We start from the raw sequence: 17764 nt of genomic DNA, 5'->3' as shown, positions 1-17764 counted from the left end.
CATATCCAACAATTGCGAGAACGACATTTTACCGTCAATATCGGCTGCTGAGTTTCATTTTTTAATGTTTTTTGCTGGTGGTGTGCCTCCGGATTTTTTTAATGAAAAAATTGTGCCTTGGCTCAAAAAAGATTGAAAAACACTGTTGTAAAGATCTAAAAAAAATAATTTGCCCAGGTCTGATCTAGAAGTGAGGTTTAAAAAAAAGTTTGTTAAATTCAACAACAATAAAATTCATGAATTCAATGGCTGACAATTTCAGCTACAAGTGCTTTCAGTTAAGAGCTCGGTCACAGAACCAATTCATCTGGTAAATTAAAAAGGTATTACTGTACTCTATACACAAAAAAGTTGCTGGACAATATTTTTTTTTTTAAATCTTATAAACTAATTTGGGATATTTCCTAACTAAATTGACATCATTGAAATAAACAATTAAATTAAAAATAAAACATGTAAAATGCCTCCGGATGTCCTTTATTTTTAGGGTTTATGAACGGTCATGAACAATTACAAACAATAGCCATCCATCCATCCATTTTCTACCGCTTGTCCCTTTAAGGGTCGCGGGGGTGCTGGAGCCTATCTTAGCTGCATTCGGGCGGAAGGTGGGGTACATCCCGGACAAGTCGCGCTCATCGCAGGGCCAACACAGATAGACAGACAACATTCATAATTTTGATATATATTGTAGGAACCAGAATATTAATAACAGAAGGAAAAAACCATTTTGTGTGAATGAGTAAGAATGAGTGAGAATGAGTGTAAATGGGGGAGGAAGGGTTTTTGGTTTGGTGCACTAACTAAGTGTATCTTGTGTTTTTTATGTTGATTTAGTAACAAAAAAAAAACATATATATATATATATATTTTTTTTTTTTGTCGTAAATATAGTAAATTGGATGGCCATTTCAGCAATAATTTGCGTGTTAAAATATGTAATGTCTACGTGTCTATCAGTAATAATCTCCTGAGTGGAGTTGTGTTCTCTTTCTGACATCTGACAACAAAAGCGTGTTCTATTGGTCCACTAAACGTCCCAGTGCTAATCCGGTTATATAAAATGTCATCACACACACACATCTAGACACACACACGCAAGTCCCACTCACTAGGGGGGCGAGAATAAGTCAAAGATCGTCACCATGATCATCATCGTGGACTTGGTGCTGATGCTCATCGACCTGACCTACGCTATCCTGGCCGCGGTGGTGCAGACTTTCCTCCGGCCGAGGCTAAAGAGCATCGACGGGGAAGTGTGCCTCATCACCGGGGCAGGAGGTGCGCTGGGCCGCCTGTTCGCGGTGGAGTTTGCCAAAGAGGGCGCCCAGCTGGTGCTGTGGGACTGCAACACGGCCGCCAACGAGCGCACCGCCCAGCTGGCCAGGGAGCACGGCGTCCGGGTGCACGCCTACACCGTGGACCTGTCGTGCCGGGAGAGCATCTACCACACTGCGGAGCGAGTCAGGGCGGAAGTGGGCGACGTGTCCATGCTGGTGAACAACGCGGGGGTGGTGGCCGGAAGGAGGCTCCTGGACTGCCCCGACGAGCTTCTGGAGCGCACGCTGCTCGTCAATTGTCACGCTTTGTTTTGGGTGAGACTGACGCGCATTGACGGTGTTATTATGCATGTTGCACTACGTCATAATTAATGGTGGCACTATCTACATGTTGCACTATGTCATAATTAATGGTGGCACTATCTACATGTTGCACTGTGTCATAATTAATGGTGTCACCATCTACATGTTGCACTATGTCATAATTAATGGTGGCACCATCTACATGTTGCACTATGTCATAATTAATGGTGGCACCATCTACATGTTGCACTATGTCATAATTAATTGTGGCACCATCTACATGTTGCACTATGTCATAATTAATGGTGGCACCATCTACCCACACTGGCGGGAGTTATGTAACATCTATTCAGCCAGAGTGTGTGCATTGGCGTGTGAAGGGAGCACCACAGTCACAGTACACACATAGTACTTCACTTTCACTAAGTGGTTTACTAGAGTAGGGACCATATTGTACTATTAATAAATAGATAAAATAATACAAACATGCACTCTGCACAGGTGGTAAATTATGACACGTTCAATCTATCGCAGCACAAAGCAAATAATCTCAAGATCCCCATCATATCAACTCCTAGATGTCATTTAAATTATTTAAGGCGCACTACACAAAATAAACGTAACGTTATTACAAACCCTGTTTCCATATGAGTTGGGAAATTGTGTTAGATGTAAATATAAACGGAATACAATGATTTGCAAATCATTTTCAACGCATATTCAGTTGAATATGCTACAAAGACAACATATTTGATGTTCAAACTGATAAACATTTTTTTTTTGCAAATAATCATTAACTTTAGAATTTGTGCCAACAAAACGTGACAAAGAAGTTGGGAAATGTGGCAATAAATACTGATAAAGTTGAGGAATGCTCATCAAACACTTATTTGGAACATCCCACAGGTGAACAGGCAAATTGGGAACAGGTGGGTGCCATGATTGGGTATAAAAGTAGATTCCATGAAATGCTCAGTCATTCACAAACAAGGATGGGGCGAGGGTCACCACTTTGTCAAGAAATGCGTGAGCAAACTGTTGAACATTTTAAGAAAAACCTTTCTCAACCAGCTATTGCAAGGAATTTAGGGATTTCACCATCTACGGTCGGTAATATCATCAAAGGGTTCAGAGAATCTGGAGAAATCACTGCACGTAAGCAGCTAAGCCTGTGACCTTCGATCCCTCAGGCTGTACTGCATCAACAAGCGACATCAGTGTGTAAAGGATATCACCGCATGGGCTCAGGAACACTTCAGAAAACCACTGTCAGTAACTACAGTTGGTCGCTACTTCTGTAAGTGCAAGTTAAAACTCTCCTATGCAAGGCGAAAACCGTTTATCAACAACACCCAGAAACGCAGTCGGCTTCGCTGGGCCTGAGCTCATCTAAGATGGACTGATATAAAGTGGAAAAGTGTTCTGTGGTCTGACGAGTCCACATTTCAAATTGTTTTTGGAAACTGTGGACGTCGTGTCCTCCGGACCAAAGAGGAAAAGAACCATCCCGATTGTTATAGGCGCAAAGTTAAAAAGCCAGCATCTGTGATGGTATGGGGGTGTATTAGTGCCCAAGACATGGGTAACTTACACATCTGTGAAGGCGCCATAAATGCTGAAAGGTACATACAGGTTTTGGAGCAACATACAGTATGTTGCCATCCAAACAATGTTACCATGGACGCCCCTGCTTATTTCAGCAAGACAATGCCAAGCCACGTGTTACATCAACATGGCTTAATAGTAAAAGAGTGCGGGTACTAGACTGGCCTGCCTGTAGTCCAGACCGGTCTCCCATTAAAAATGTGTGGCGCATTTGAAGCCTAAAATACCATAACAGATGAACTGTTGAACAACTTAAGCTGTACATCAAGCAAGAATGGGAAAGAATTCCACCTGAGAAGCTTAAAGGCCTACTGAAATTATTTTTTTTATTTAAACGGGAATAGCAGATCCATTCTATGTGTCATACTTGATCATTTCGCGATATTGCCATATTTTTGCTGAAAGGATTTAGTAGAGAAAATCGACGATAAAGTTCGCAACTTTTGCTCGCTGATAAAAAAAAGCCTTGCCTGTACCGGAAGTAGCGTGACGTCACAGGAGCTAGGATTCCTCACAATTCCCCATTGTTTACAATGGAGCGAGAGAGATTCGGACCGAGAAAGTGATGATTACCCCATTAATTTGAGCGAGGATGAAAGATTCGTAGATGAGGAACGTTACAGTGAAGGACTTCAGAGGCAGTGATGGACGTATCTTTTTTCGCTCTGACCGAAACTTAGGTACAAGCTGGCTCATTGGATTCCACACTCTCCTTTTTCTATTGTGGATCACGGATTTGTATTTTAAACCACCTCGGATACTATATCCTCTTGAAAATGAGAGTCGAGAACGCGAAATGGACATTCAGTGCCTTTTATCTCCACGACAATACATCGGCGAAATGCTTTAGCTACGAGCTAACATGATAGCATCGTGCTTTAACTGCATATAGAAACAAAAAAAATAAACCCCTGACTGGAAGGATAGATAGAAAATCAACAATACTATTAAACCGTGGACATGTAAATACACGGTTAATGCTTTCCAGGCTGGCGAAGGTTAACAATGCTGTGCTAACGACGCCATTGAAGCTAACTTAGCAACTTAGCAACCGGACCGCACAGAGCTATGCTAAAAACATTAGCTCTCCACCTACGCCATCCAGCCCTCATCTGCTCATCAACACCCGTGCTCACCTGCGTTCCAGCGATCGGCAGAAGGACGAAGGACTTCACCCGATGCGTTTTGCGGCCCGGAGACGTAGGAAGTCAAGGTGAGGTCGGCGGCTAGCGCGTCTGCTCTCCAACAAAGTCCTCCTGGTTGTGTTGCTGTAGTCCGCTGCTAATACACCGATCCCACCTACAACTGTCTTCTTTGCAGCCTTCATTGTTCATTAAACAAATTGCAAAAGATGTCCAGAATACTGTGGAATTATGAAATGAAAACAGAGCTTTTTGTATAGGATTCTACGGGGTACCATAACTTCCGTTAAACTGACTTCGTCACACGCATACGTCATCATACCGCGACGTAATTTCCCGGGAAATTTTAAATGTCACTTTATAAGTTAACCCGGCCGTATTGGCATGTGTTGCAATGTTAAGATTTCATCATTGATATATAAACTATCAGACTGCGTGGTCGGTAGTAGTGGGTTTCAGTAGGCCTTTAAAAAATGTGTCTCCTCAGTTCCCAAACGTTTACTGAGTGTTGTTAAAAGAAAACACCATGTAACACAGTGGTGAACATGCCCTTTCCCAACTACTTTGGCACGTGTTGCAGCCATGAAATTCTAAGTTAATTATTATTTGCAAAAAAAAATAAAGTTAATGAGTTTGAACATCAAATATCTTGTCTTTGTAGTGCATTCAATTGAATATGGGTTGAAAAGGATCTGCAAATTATTGTATTCCGTTTATATTTACATCTAACACAATTTCCCAACTCATATGGAAACGGGGTTTGTAATATCACTACTGCAGATACCATCACAAAACATTAATTACTCAAAACAGCCCACTACCTATAATATGGGCTTTTTAAACATCAGATCATTGGCTCCCAAAATGAGTTAATGAGGTCATTAGAGACAACAATCTTAACGTTATTAGTCTCAGCGAAACCTGGCTAAGACTAGACTAATTTTTCCCGCTTAACGAGGCATCTCCTCCTAACTATACGAATGCACATATTGCCCGTCCCCTTAAAAGGGTTGGAGTGGTCGCACTAAAATACAATGAGAACCTTAACCTTACCCCTAACCTAAGTAATAAATATAAATCATTTGAGGTGCTTACTATAAGGTCTGTCACACCGCTACCTCTCTATCTGGTTATCTGCCACCCCCCTGGGCCCTATTTGGATTTTATCAGTTAATTTTTCAGTTTGTCGCTGATCTAGTGACGCACGCAGACAATATAATTATAATGGGGGATTTTAATATCCATATGAATACCACGTCAGACCCCCGTGCGTGGTGCTCCAGACTATAATTGATAGCAGTCGCCACACACGACACTGTAAAACTGTAATTTTGTACTATGTCAAAAAAGATCTGCTTCTTAGCTGTGGTCCATATAGTCCGCAGCGGTACTCAGTTGTAATACACTTTTCCCTGATGGTAATGACAATATGAAGCAAACAGAACGAGTCTGGAGTTAAAGTCATATGTTTAAGCACAAAAATGATGCCTAAAGTGATGAAACTGTATTTTAATTTGCACTTTATAACTTTATTGATTTAACTTAAGAAACATATATATTAATTATGTTTATATTTTAGCACAATATAATTAACTTTATTTTTGTCAGTTCTTTATGAGTCCCATCTTATGCAGTATATTTGGTTAGTACTTATCTAATCAGCTTGACCTTCGCCTAAGGTTCATGTGTTAAATTGATATTTAGTGATTAACACATCCGGCATGCTAACGTGAGCATTTCAGTTTTACTTGTGCATATTGATGGCTCGTGCTTTTCCAGGCAGGGTTTGCGCAGCATTCACATGCAATTTTTTGCAAAATCGCACATTTTAGTTATTGACTATGAATTAAACCAAGAGTATGAATACTAATGCAATGGTAATATTTGAGTTGGCACCTGGCCTCTCTAGAGTGGAAGAGTTAGAGCCCGAGATCAAAAAGGTTAAAAACTCTTAATCTATATGACAGTATTGTACACTGTTAAAAAGGGCAGATTTTTACAGTAAAAGACTGACAACTCGGTCACCAAAATTTTACCGTGAAATGTATGGTGGTTTTATCACCGAACTACCGTAAAACAGTAGAACTTTTACAGTAAAATTCTGCCACCTGAGCTGCCAGTTTTTTTTTTAACGTAATCAGAAACAGAATCAGATTTATTGGCCAAGTACAGTATGTTTGACACACAAGGAATTTGACTTGCTAAACCACAGGTGTCAAACTCAAGGCCCGGGGGCCCTCGAAAGCCTGGAAATAATATATCAATAAAGTACTGTGACTTTTCTTACTAAATATATTCATTCTCTCTTATTTTTAAATATAAATAAATAATAATGATTTCAAAGCAAGTTATCCATCAAATTGTGCAATGTAAAAGTAGCAATAGATTTCATGGTAAAATTGTGAAATTAACTGGTTTTTCCATTTACAGTACTACACACTAAATTTTGAGGTGAAATTATTGCAACTTACCATATTTTTTTTTACATTTTAGTTTAAAAAAAAATCTACTAATGCATTAAAAAAATGGTTTAATAATAGTATTCACTGCTAGAAGCGGCCCTCTGGGGCCAAACATAACTGCGAGGTGGCCCTCAGTGAAAACGACTTTGACACCTCTGTGCTAGACTGCGCTCTCTTTGTTCAATGCAAGAAACAAAGAAAAAAACAGTAACTTCTGAATTTTGTTTACAGTGTAGAGCGCTGTCATATAGATCAGTGGTCCCCAACCTTTTTGTAACTTGTAACTTGAAAATTTCGGGGGGAATAAAAAAAATAAAAATAAAAAAACTTTTTTTTTTGTCATTAAAAAATACAATCATGCGTGCTTACGGACTGTATCCCTGCAGACTGTATTGATCTATATTGATATATAATGTAGGAACCAGAAATATTAATAACAGAAAGAAACAACCCTTTTGTGCGAATGAGTGTGTGAGTGTAAATGGGGGAGGGAGGTTTTTTGGGTTGGTGCATTAATTGTAAGTGTATCTTGTGTTTTTTATGTTGATTTAATAAAAAATAAAAAAATGTATATATATATTTTTTTTGTGTGCGGCCCGGTACCAATCGATCCACGGACCGGTACCGGGCAGCGGCCCGGTGGTTGGGGACCACTGATATAGATGATCTCTGATTACCTTTTTTGCAGTAGCGCAAAGAAAAAAGTCACAATAAAAGGGGGAAAAATGTGTTATTAGAAAAGAAGGCAGAGACCTCTTACTTTCTCCCCTACAAAGAAAGCTCCAGGTGCACCAAAACACCTTAAATACCGCAGAGCACTCCTGTAACTCTGACAAAAAATACACAAAAAATGTTCACTGTAGAGGATGCTGGTTCCCAAGACATAGCAGAGTAATAATAGTAGTGAAGGAAGAAACCAGCCACCTGGTCCTTAGCTCTCTGGAAACAATGTAGTTGAATAACCCTGCTTAACCCTTGTGTGGTGTTCATATTGTTGTTACTCAGCCAGTGTTTGTGGGTCTGATGGACCCGTTGCATTTTGTGGCTTTTAATGCCTGACAATCAAACACTTTTTTGTTAAAATACTGACTTATCCCAAAAAACATATGTAATGAAGTGCTTTGAGAGGCTGGTAAAGGAATACATTGTCTCCAGACTTCCCCCCACATTCGACCCATACCAGTTTGCTTATCGCCCTAACCGCTCCACAGAGGACGCCATCTCCTCTGCACTCCACCTGAGCTTAGAACATCTGGAAGGAAAGGACACACGTGTGGATGTTGTTTATGGACTTCAGCTCAGCATTCAACACCATCATCCCGCAGCACTTGATGAGCAAACTGGTCCCCCTTGGATTCAGTACCCCCCTATGCAACTGGCTGCTTGACTTCCTCACAGACAGACTCCAGTCTGTGAGAGTGGGCAACAACACCTCCAGTGCCATCTCCCTGAGCACCGGCTCCCCCCAGGGCTGCGTCCTGAGTCCGCTGCTGTTCACGTTGATGACCCATGACTGCTGCGCCTGGTCCACTACTAACCACATTGTGAATTACACGACAGTAGTGGGCCTCATCCGTGACAACAACGACATGGACTACAGGGAGGAGGTGAAACATCTGGTTGACTGGTGCAGAACCAACAACCTGGTCCTGAACGTCGACAAGACCAAGGAGATCATTGTTGACTTCAGGAAGCACCAGTCCAGCCACGCTCCACTCTTCATCAACGGCACAGCGGTGGAGATGGTAAGCAGCACCAAGTTCCTGACAATATAACCTGGTCCCTACACACCGGAGCTCTTGTTAAAAGAGCTCAGCAGCGCGTGCACTTTTTGCGTGGGATGAAAAGAGCACAGCTCTCTCCCCCCATTATCACCACATTCTACAGAGGCACTATAGAGAGCCTACTGACCAATTGCATCTCTGTCTGGACTGGAGCCTGCAGTGCCTCAGACTGGAAGTCTCTCTAGAGAGTGGTGAGGACGGCGGAAAAGATCATCAGGACTCCTCTTCCTCCTATCCAGGAGATTACAAAAAGCCGCTGCCTGACCAGGGCTCAGAAAATCTGCAGAGACTCCTCCCAACCCCACCAAGGACTGTTTTTACTGCTGGACTCTAGAAAGAGGTCCGCAGCCTCCGTAGCAGAACCTCCAGGTTCTGTAACAGCTTCTTCCCTCAGGCCGTAAGACTCTTGAACGCATCATAATAATCCCCTCAATTCCCCCCAAAAATGGATGAACTCGCTGGAATATAAAGACAATATAACATACATCCATAAACGTAGATGCATATGCAAAAGTGCAATATATTTATCTTTACAGTAATCTATTTATTTATATCTGCACCTTATTGCTTTTTTATCCTGCACTACCATGAGCTAATGCAACAACATTTCATTCTTATCTGTACTGTAAAGTTAAAATTTGAACGACAATAAAAAGTAAGTCTAAGTCGAAGACCCACAAACACTGGCTGAGTAACAACAATATGAACGTTGCATGGAAATTTATCTGCCAGTTTCTGCATCCCACAGGGATTCTTCTTTTGTGTTTCTGCACCTGCGGTTCCCACACAAGGTTGCAACATTGTTTGTCAACACTGTCTGCGCTCATTTTGTCGCACATTTGACCCTCTGATGTTCTGTGTACCTACACTCTGTCCTCCTCCTGTCTAGGCCTGCTGTGTGTGTGTGTGTGTGTGTGTGTGTGTGTGTGTGTGTGTGTGTGTGTGTGTGTGTGTATATGTGTGTGGGGGCGTGTGGTACACAGAACATCAATTTCCACACTTCTATTAGCCCCGGGTCCAGTGGACCCCGGACATCTTATATGTAATAGAAATGTGTAGGGGGGGTGTATGGTGTGTGTTCATGACGAGAGTATATACTGTATACTTACAGTATATAACATGAGGCATACCCATTAATAATTTCAGTTTGAAAAATTAATTAATTGTATAATTTTTCTTTTAATAAAAATCGAAAACGGGTCCCACAGACCCGAACACCACACAAGGGTTAAGAGTATCGACTTACTCTCCAACACACGGCCATTATTGTCTAAATAGCGGACAACACAAGTGAGCTACAACTCCCAAGATCATTATTTCTTGCCTAAAAGGTGGTGCATGACACTGCAGAGCTGCGGTTCATTGAGGGGAACTATGAACTATGACCCTGTGAAACAGAAAGTAGGGCCATATGGCAGTTTTCCCAATAAGATTACACATCTCCATGACGAGAAGTGCCGTAAAGAGGAATATGAAGGTGGTGGAGCTGCAAACATTGAGCCCCTGAGGAGCATCCTCAAGTGGGAGAAAGGAAGGAAGGTGAAGATTTCATTACCATGTGCAACTCTGATCAAATGTCTTAGAGCCTAGAGTACTAAGGCGGCGCAATGGTGCTCAAACAAAAAGTCACAATTTGTACATGCTTACTGTGAGTGAGACTACTTTTAGACGTTGCTGATGAATGTCTGTTGAATATTTTCCATTAAGACAGGGGTGTCAAACTCCTTTCCATTGAGGGCCACATTGCAGTTATGGTTGCCCTCAGAGGGCTGCTTTTAACAAGAAGCAGTGTTTCCCACACATTCATTTATTTGTGGCGGCACGCCACGAAAGACTTACGTCCGCCACAAATAAAAAAATTTAAAAAAATAAAAATTTGTTTTGTTTTGTCCTGTCCAGCTTTACAGGCAAATCATATAGTTGATGTAGATGCCCATATCGGCTGTTCAGATTTACTTTACAAAAGAGAAGTGTAGGATACTTCTCTTGTTGCCTTATTTGTATTTGACTTTATTAAATGTTTTTATATTAGAAACACAACATGTGTATATAACAAAGGGTGCAAAGTCTGCAGGCAGTAGGAAACACATGGTTAAGTGTAGGGAGTAAAACTGATGGCAGTCTAAAGTTCAAGATTTTTGGAGCTCTTTGTTCAGTGGATCAGATGTTTGATGAAGCTCTGTGTCTATCTACCACCACTACTGTTTTCTGTTTATTTGTTACTGACTGTGGCAGGACACCTCTGCCTCTGTTTCACTTTATGTTGCTGGTAAATAATATGGTTGTAGTAGTAGGCTAAAGTTAAATTATTTAGTATGCACTAATTAAAGGGGCAGAGCTTTAAGGAACATTTTAGCTTTTATATTTTATAAGATATATTTTTTGTAAGAACCACAATTAATAAATATATTTCAGTGAATAACTTATTGTTCAAATCTGTATACAAATATGTACATAAAGTGTTGTAATTATATTGTAAAATGGATGGATGGATGGACGTTTAAAACAAAACTGTTAATTAGTAAGTATACATTTTTTGAGCCTTTTTAGAGAAAATCATATCATAATAGTAAATTATGCAAATTACTAGATGATGTCATGGTGACCACGCCCATAGCCACGCCCCCACAGCTATCTTGGCAGTTTATGGGAAACACTGAATAAGTAATATATCAATATACATGTATATATAAATAATACAATAACAATATATTTTTTCACATATGCTGCAAAAAGATATTTAAGTTTGACTTTAAAAACGGTCAGCTCAGTCACCAGAATTTTACAGTAAAAGCAGTTTTTTTTACAGCATATAAAACATTTTTAATAAATGGAAAACAATACCACTGTTTTTAGCAGTAAAATTCAAGCACAGAGCTGCCAGTTTTTTTGTTTGTTTTTAACAGTAAAATCTTGTTTCAATGTTTTTTTTGTGTGTTTTTTAATCTTGTAGTGTCTTACTGTATATGTACTGTATATTTAAGTACATTATTTATGTTAATTTTAACAAAAAATATTTTTGGAATACATGATAAAATAATATATTCATATTTTGATAATATAATATTTATATTTTGATAATATTGAATTTTAAAACATATGCAATTGCATGCAGCACATGATCTTTAATGTCAAAAGGGAAATAACAAATATATTTAGTAAGTCTATCTAAGAAAAGATTAAGCACTTTAACACATTATTCCCAGGCTTTCGCGGGCCACATAAAATAATGTGGCGGGCCAGATTTGGCCCCCGGGCCTTGAGTTTGACACTTGTGCCTTAAGGGGTGAGCATACAACTTGGTGTATTCATGTACTTGCACAGATGGTGACTTTGTGTTGTGGGTCATACTATAATAAAGGTCTATGCTATAGTCCAGCGCTTATGAAAGCATGTGATTCGGATGTTGATCCTCTTAGAGAGCCAGTCTTGTGGCAAAATATGAAAAGGTAAGCTCATTTTCACGGAATATGCACAACATATTGGACTTACAGTATACAGTATATAACATGAGGCATACCCATTTTAATATGTTCTGATGCAAGAGTTGCCTTAAAGATCAATGTTTTAAGTGACTGATAGTATAACGTGGTGTAGAAAACTACTTTATCATTATAAAAATTGTTCAAAGGAAGGTGACCTTTTCAGAAAAGCGACTTGCAGACTTTGACATGAAAGCATGCATTTTTCTTCTCAACAAGCAGAGGGCGCTGCTATTGCTTGGATTTTATTGGCGTCACTTTCAGCTCAAGTTCCCCCCATTAAATATATGTGGTGGTCAAGCTAGCTCGGTTTTCAATGGGTACTAGGCACCATTTAGCCCAGGGGTGTCAAACATATGCCCGGCGAACAGGTTTACTCTGGCCAGCGGCCGGCAAGATCAGTTTGCTAAATATAGAAATTAGCTGCATTTTTTTAACAAAAGAAACTGCTGTTCTAAATGTGTCCACTGGATGTCTCACTAGAAATTCAAGTGTAACCCACGTCCCACATGACAGTGTTTAAAGATGATGTATCAGCTGACTTCAAACACTCTCTGGATTGGCTTCCTCTACTCTAATCAGCGCAGGTGCAAGCAAACAGGCGGCAGTATCGACGCACAATACCTTTTCATTGTAAATTATCCACTCAACAGATAAAATAACAATACGGTAAGATGCAGACTTAAGTCAACATGACCATCATCTTTTTAGTTAAAGTTCCATGCAGCGCTTAGAATTGGTTGAATGCACGATGCGCACCCTGAACTCCATTGTATATGTGTGTTTTTATATTTGTTTTTGTTGTATTTTAATTTATGCTAGAATATACTATGTTCACATTAGTTAAGTTTGTAGTTATGTTACGTTTAATTTGGCTATTATGTGTCATTTTGATAATTGTTTTAATTATGTTATAATTGTAATGTTTGAATGATGATAAATGAATGGGTTGTGGCAGTTGTGGATTTCACCAATGCGACGGTTTTAGGAAACACTCGATTGCTTTTCCAAACGTTTTTATTGATTAACTGCCAACATGACAATCCTAAACAGGAAGTGGTTAAAGTTTAATGGCTGTATTCTGGATAATTTTGAAAGGATATTTTAGATAATAAAATGTCAAAGTTAACTAAAAATATCAATATTTCAGTAATATCCGTATCCACTCGGCATCCATTGCACCAGTCCCCGCCAAGGTTTTTCATTACACCCACTGGGTTGAGTTTTTTCTTGCCCTGATGTGGGATCTGAGGCGATGTCGTTGTGGCTCGTGCAGCCCTTTGAGACATTTGTGATTAAGGGCTATATAAATAAACTTTGATTGATAAGGACAGCGTGGCGAAGTTGGTAGAGTGGCTGTGCCAGCAATCGGAGTGTTGCTGGTTACTGGGGTTCAATTCCCACCTTCCTAGTCATGTCCGTTGTGTCCTTGGGCAAGACACTTCACCCTTTGCCTCTGATGGCTGCTGGTTAGCGCCTTGCATGGCAGCTCCCGCCATCAGTGTGTGAATGTGTGTGTGAATGGGTAAATGTGGAAATACTGTCAAAGCGCTTTGAGTACCTTGAAGGTAGAAAAGCGCTATACAAGTACAACCCATTTATCATTTATAAAATTTGCTATTAGAAAAGACCATGGCTTATTTTAAGTCTAAATCAAAAGACTGTAAAGTATGATGGCTCTCATATTGTAAATATGTTTATATGCTCTCGCTATGAAAACCTTTGATATATACTGAATAATTCCTACTTTGTGGAAATTAATTTACCACGGTTAGGCCCGGTACCAATTAAGAGCGATATATATTTTTTAACAATATAAAGTAAGCCCTTGTCTGTGATAAAGACTTTCCTAGATTGTGGGGACAGTTGTAGTTTATAATAACTAACACACTATTGGCAGTGAAACATAAGCCCACTGGTTGATGTTGACAAATACTTCAGGCTACAGATGACAAAGTTTAGGCCACATGAGGCTAATATTGTCTTTTTTGCAGATGACCAAGGCCTTCCTACCTCAGATGAAAGCAAAGAACCATGGTCACATCACAACTGTAGCCAGCGCTCTAGGCCTCTTCAGCACTGCATGTGTGGAGGTAAGACGCAACTCGACAACCGTAATTATACAAGTCATTGTTTAAATATTTCATATTTAGGGAGTAAGTTGTGTATCAAATTTGTCTTGTGATCCTTATGGTGGTATATTTTTAAAAGTAAAGTCATGTTTCTGTCACCACTCCATGTCCTCTCTCCACTATTTAGTGTCTGCTCCTGGTTGCCAAGGACAGTTTTGAAATGACGAATGACTTCGGTTGTCAACATATACCTGTATATTGTTGCAAATGTGTAGTAGTAAAAAAAAGCTAATCAGAGAGACAGTACCAGATGCTTGCAAATTGGCAACCCCGCATATACTTAGATTTGTTTATACGTTAAGCACAGTCTTCACGGTAGTTTGACTACCAGGCTTAAGACTAGACTGTGACCAGGTTGTATGACGGAATATCAGTTTTATGTGATCGTTGTCAACTGTCTTCAGCTAACTTAATGCATATGTTTTGGCTTTGCCTATCCCTGTGCAGTTATTGGACTGAAATGTTTTATGCTTTGTCTTTGGTAGTTGGCGAAAATTTTTAACTGAATCCTCTGAGCGGACTATTTATCTAAGCAAATCCAAAAAGAACTTGGTAGCATTTAAGGCTGCAGCGCCTCCCTGCCACACTCGCTGGTACAGATATGATTTATTTCCTTAAACTGGAGAAAATTAGACTCGCATTGAATGGTTATTCTGTGAAGTTTCAGGAAGTATGGAGTGGTTTCCAAAACTATGTAAAAGTGACTGATCTCAAATTTAACCCCCATTGAAAAGTAATTGAAAGGTAGATAATTGATGAGCCCTTTGTCTGTTTTTGTGTATTGCTGCACCATGTTGGGAACATTCAGGAGTGCAGTTGTCTGTGGCTTAATGTCAATATTTGCCTGTATTTATTTGACTGATTCATCCTTTTTTAAATTAATTTATATATACTTTTTGTGGGTTACTTGCTTGGGGGAGAAAAAAAATAACATTTGACATGTGTTCAATTGTATTTCATGCTAAGTGCTGAATTTGGTACCCATCTTAATGGTAAGTATCTGTGCATTGAACAATTTAAAATGCTTTCTATAAGCATGGAAAGCAGAATATAGTGTCACAAATAGGCATTTTTATGGCTTAGTCCAGACTCCAGGGGCATCAAACTAATTTTTATCGTGGGACACATCGTTTCCAAAATAAACTCGCTTTGGATTTAGAAGTCAAAGTGACAGGCAGTTATTTAAGTTCCACTAGCGTAGAATTTTGATTTGAATAAGGTTTCAATGACAAAAATAAAAAGCTTAGAATAGCTTGTTGCATCAAATAAAGTTAAGAATAACTTCTTTTGCATACATTGCACTTTTTACAAATGCCTTATTGACGCACATTTATTATCAGGCTTTCACGGGTCACATAAATTATGTGACGGGCCAGATGTTTTCCCCGGGCCTTGAGTTTAAAACCTGTGGCTTAGTCAGTTATTCATAGGTTTTTAAAATTTGCTGAGGGTCTGAGAACATACAGTAACCCTTGTGAATAATGGGGAGCTACTGTATTGCAATTGCCCCATTATTGTTTTTTGTTTAGCATATAAGACTGTCCAATTACAAGACTGAATTATGACGATGTCTCTTTACCCCCTGCAGGATTACTGTGCCAGTAAATTTGGTGCGGTCGGTTTCCACGAGTCCTTGGCGCACCAGTTGCTTGCAGAGGAGCTGGACGGAATTAAAACCACTCTAGTCTGCCCGTATATTGTGGACACAGGGATGTTTGCAGGCTGTGAGATAAGGTGACATTCCTTCACAGACAAACTCTATGCTACATTTTTTTTGCATGGTAATGTTACATCCTTATTTCAGGAAGGAGCTTCGCAGTCTAATTCCACCGTTGGAGCCTTTGTACACAGTTCAGCAGTCAATGACAGCCATCTTAGCAGAACAGCAAATGATCTGCATCCCTCGCCTTATGTACATCCCATTTATTACAAGAGCGTAAGTACAGCTCATTTATTGACAAGATGTGCATTACAAGCTACTAATTGTGTTGCGGTCTCTTCACTTTGTAGTTTGCTGCCATGGGAAGCGAATGTTGCCACGTATCGCTTTATGGGCGGAGACAAATGTATGCTGCCCTTCATCAAGAACACTGAACAAAGAAAATCTAATGGCTATATCAAATCTTTCTGAGTCCTCCCTGTCTGAAACCTAGAATTACTCAAAACAGTGTGTATTTCTTTGCTGACACGGAATGTGCGATTACAGTAGTAGTAATATTTTTACACCAGTACCAGCGGCTAAGTGTAGTTACATGGGACGTCAACCCAGGTCTCAATAATACAATAAAATATCAATTTAAAAAAAAGTCATCAGGTGGTCTCAGCTATCCACTTACTAACTTTGAGGACTTAATGTGACACAATATATCTGGAGAATTCACATTGGTGAGTGGGTTGGACTGACCAAGAAAGGGGCCGAATTATGGACTGAAGTGATGTGGATGCCATAAGCAATCTATACAAGTGCATCTTTTTATTTTCATTCACATGAAAGACAGCGCTGAAACAGACTAGACATGAACAAAGCTCCAGAAAACATGCAAAAGAAAATTCAATCCATCAAAAAATATATATATTTGAAAATCAGATGTTCAGTGAAGTTTTTTTCCGGTTGAAAAAGTGATCAATATCAGAACTACTCAAACAATTAGGGATTTTTTTCTCCAGCTTTTGCCTCAAAAATCAAAACATGGTGTTGTAGTAGCTTTTTGGTCTTTGTAGTCTTTAAAATGTTTAAAAACTACTCACCACCAACAGAGAAAAGCCACATTTGTAAATGATTACCTCTGTGGGGAATATGTGGTTCAACTTGTAGCCAACAGTGTAAAAATCCTTTTGAACTCACACCAGTTGTACGTTGGCTCCTTGTAAATAAGTCTGCAGGAACTGGAGGGCCTCAGCGTTTAGACTGGTGCTCAGCATTGATGGAACCTGCTCCAAAAAAAAAAAAAAATCATAGAATGCTTTTCTTGACACATGCTGAAAAATACCACATACCCTTCCAGGACAGGCTGTAGAAAGCTTGTGGAGGGACTGGGCAAGGAGGATTTTGGGATTGCCAACAGCATCCCCGACAGGGTCGTGCTCCTTCTTTCCAGCAAAGGCCAGTTGTGAGAAAGCGGTCTGATAGCCGGGCGTGTCTTCGATGTCAATGAAATGCTCGTCATCCGGGACGCTGTCATCTTCTGGCAGCTCAAATAGACCAATGAGGGCCTGGAGCAGTGGGGTCCTGAAGCAACAGATCCTAAATAATTTACTTTGTTGTTTTTAAGTACAGATTATAAAACTAATTGGAGCGACATTGGGACGTTCTTATGACTTAAAGCGGACATCAGGACAAAAGAATTGTACTCTAATTTTGTTTAGCTCAATGTGGCCCCCCGAGTCAATCAATCAATGTTTATTTATATAGCCCTAAATCACAAGTGTCTCAAAGGGCTGCACAAGCCACGACGACATCCTCGGTTCAGAGCCCACAAAAGTCAAAATGTTTGAACACCCCTACTTTAGACAAATCCAAGTTAATACTGCCATGCTTAAATTTTGGATAGCTATTTTCGAGAATCTTTTATTT

The 17764-nt window shown here is 39.8% G+C and overlaps 2 protein-coding genes across 3 annotated transcripts in view; one reads left to right on the top strand and one right to left on the bottom strand.

The window, feature by feature from the left end:
- The first annotated feature begins 1088 nt into the window (after positions 1-1088).
- Positions 1089-17764, top strand: part of LOC133654060 (retinol dehydrogenase 10-B-like) — a 17708-nt gene continuing 1032 nt past the window's right edge. The window contains exons 1-5 of the mRNA XM_062054026.1: positions 1089-1595; positions 14053-14151; positions 15779-15924; positions 15995-16126; positions 16201-17764. The exon at positions 16201-17764 is cut by the window's right edge and continues 1032 nt beyond it. Of these exons, the coding sequence (XP_061910010.1) occupies positions 1146-1595; positions 14053-14151; positions 15779-15924; positions 15995-16126; positions 16201-16321 (948 nt within the window). The 5' untranslated portion in view covers positions 1089-1145 and the 3' untranslated portion in view covers positions 16322-17764. The remainder of the gene's footprint in view (positions 1596-14052; positions 14152-15778; positions 15925-15994; positions 16127-16200) is intronic.
- Positions 16630-17764, bottom strand: part of cse1l (CSE1 chromosome segregation 1-like (yeast)) — a 46657-nt gene continuing 45522 nt past the window's right edge. For both annotated transcript variants that reach the window (XM_062054013.1, XM_062054006.1), the window contains 2 exons: positions 17188-17419; positions 16630-17121 (listed from right to left, as the gene is read on the bottom strand). In XM_062054013.1, the coding sequence (XP_061909997.1) occupies positions 17032-17121; positions 17188-17419 (322 nt within the window). In that variant the 3' untranslated portion in view covers positions 16630-17031. The remainder of the gene's footprint in view (positions 17122-17187; positions 17420-17764) is intronic.

The sequence above is a fragment of the Entelurus aequoreus genome, linkage group LG01, assembly GCF_033978785.1.
Source record: "Entelurus aequoreus isolate RoL-2023_Sb linkage group LG01, RoL_Eaeq_v1.1, whole genome shotgun sequence".
Lineage (NCBI taxonomy): Eukaryota > Metazoa > Chordata > Actinopteri > Syngnathiformes > Syngnathidae > Entelurus > Entelurus aequoreus.
This window is presented reverse-complemented; position numbering and strand designations above follow the sequence as displayed.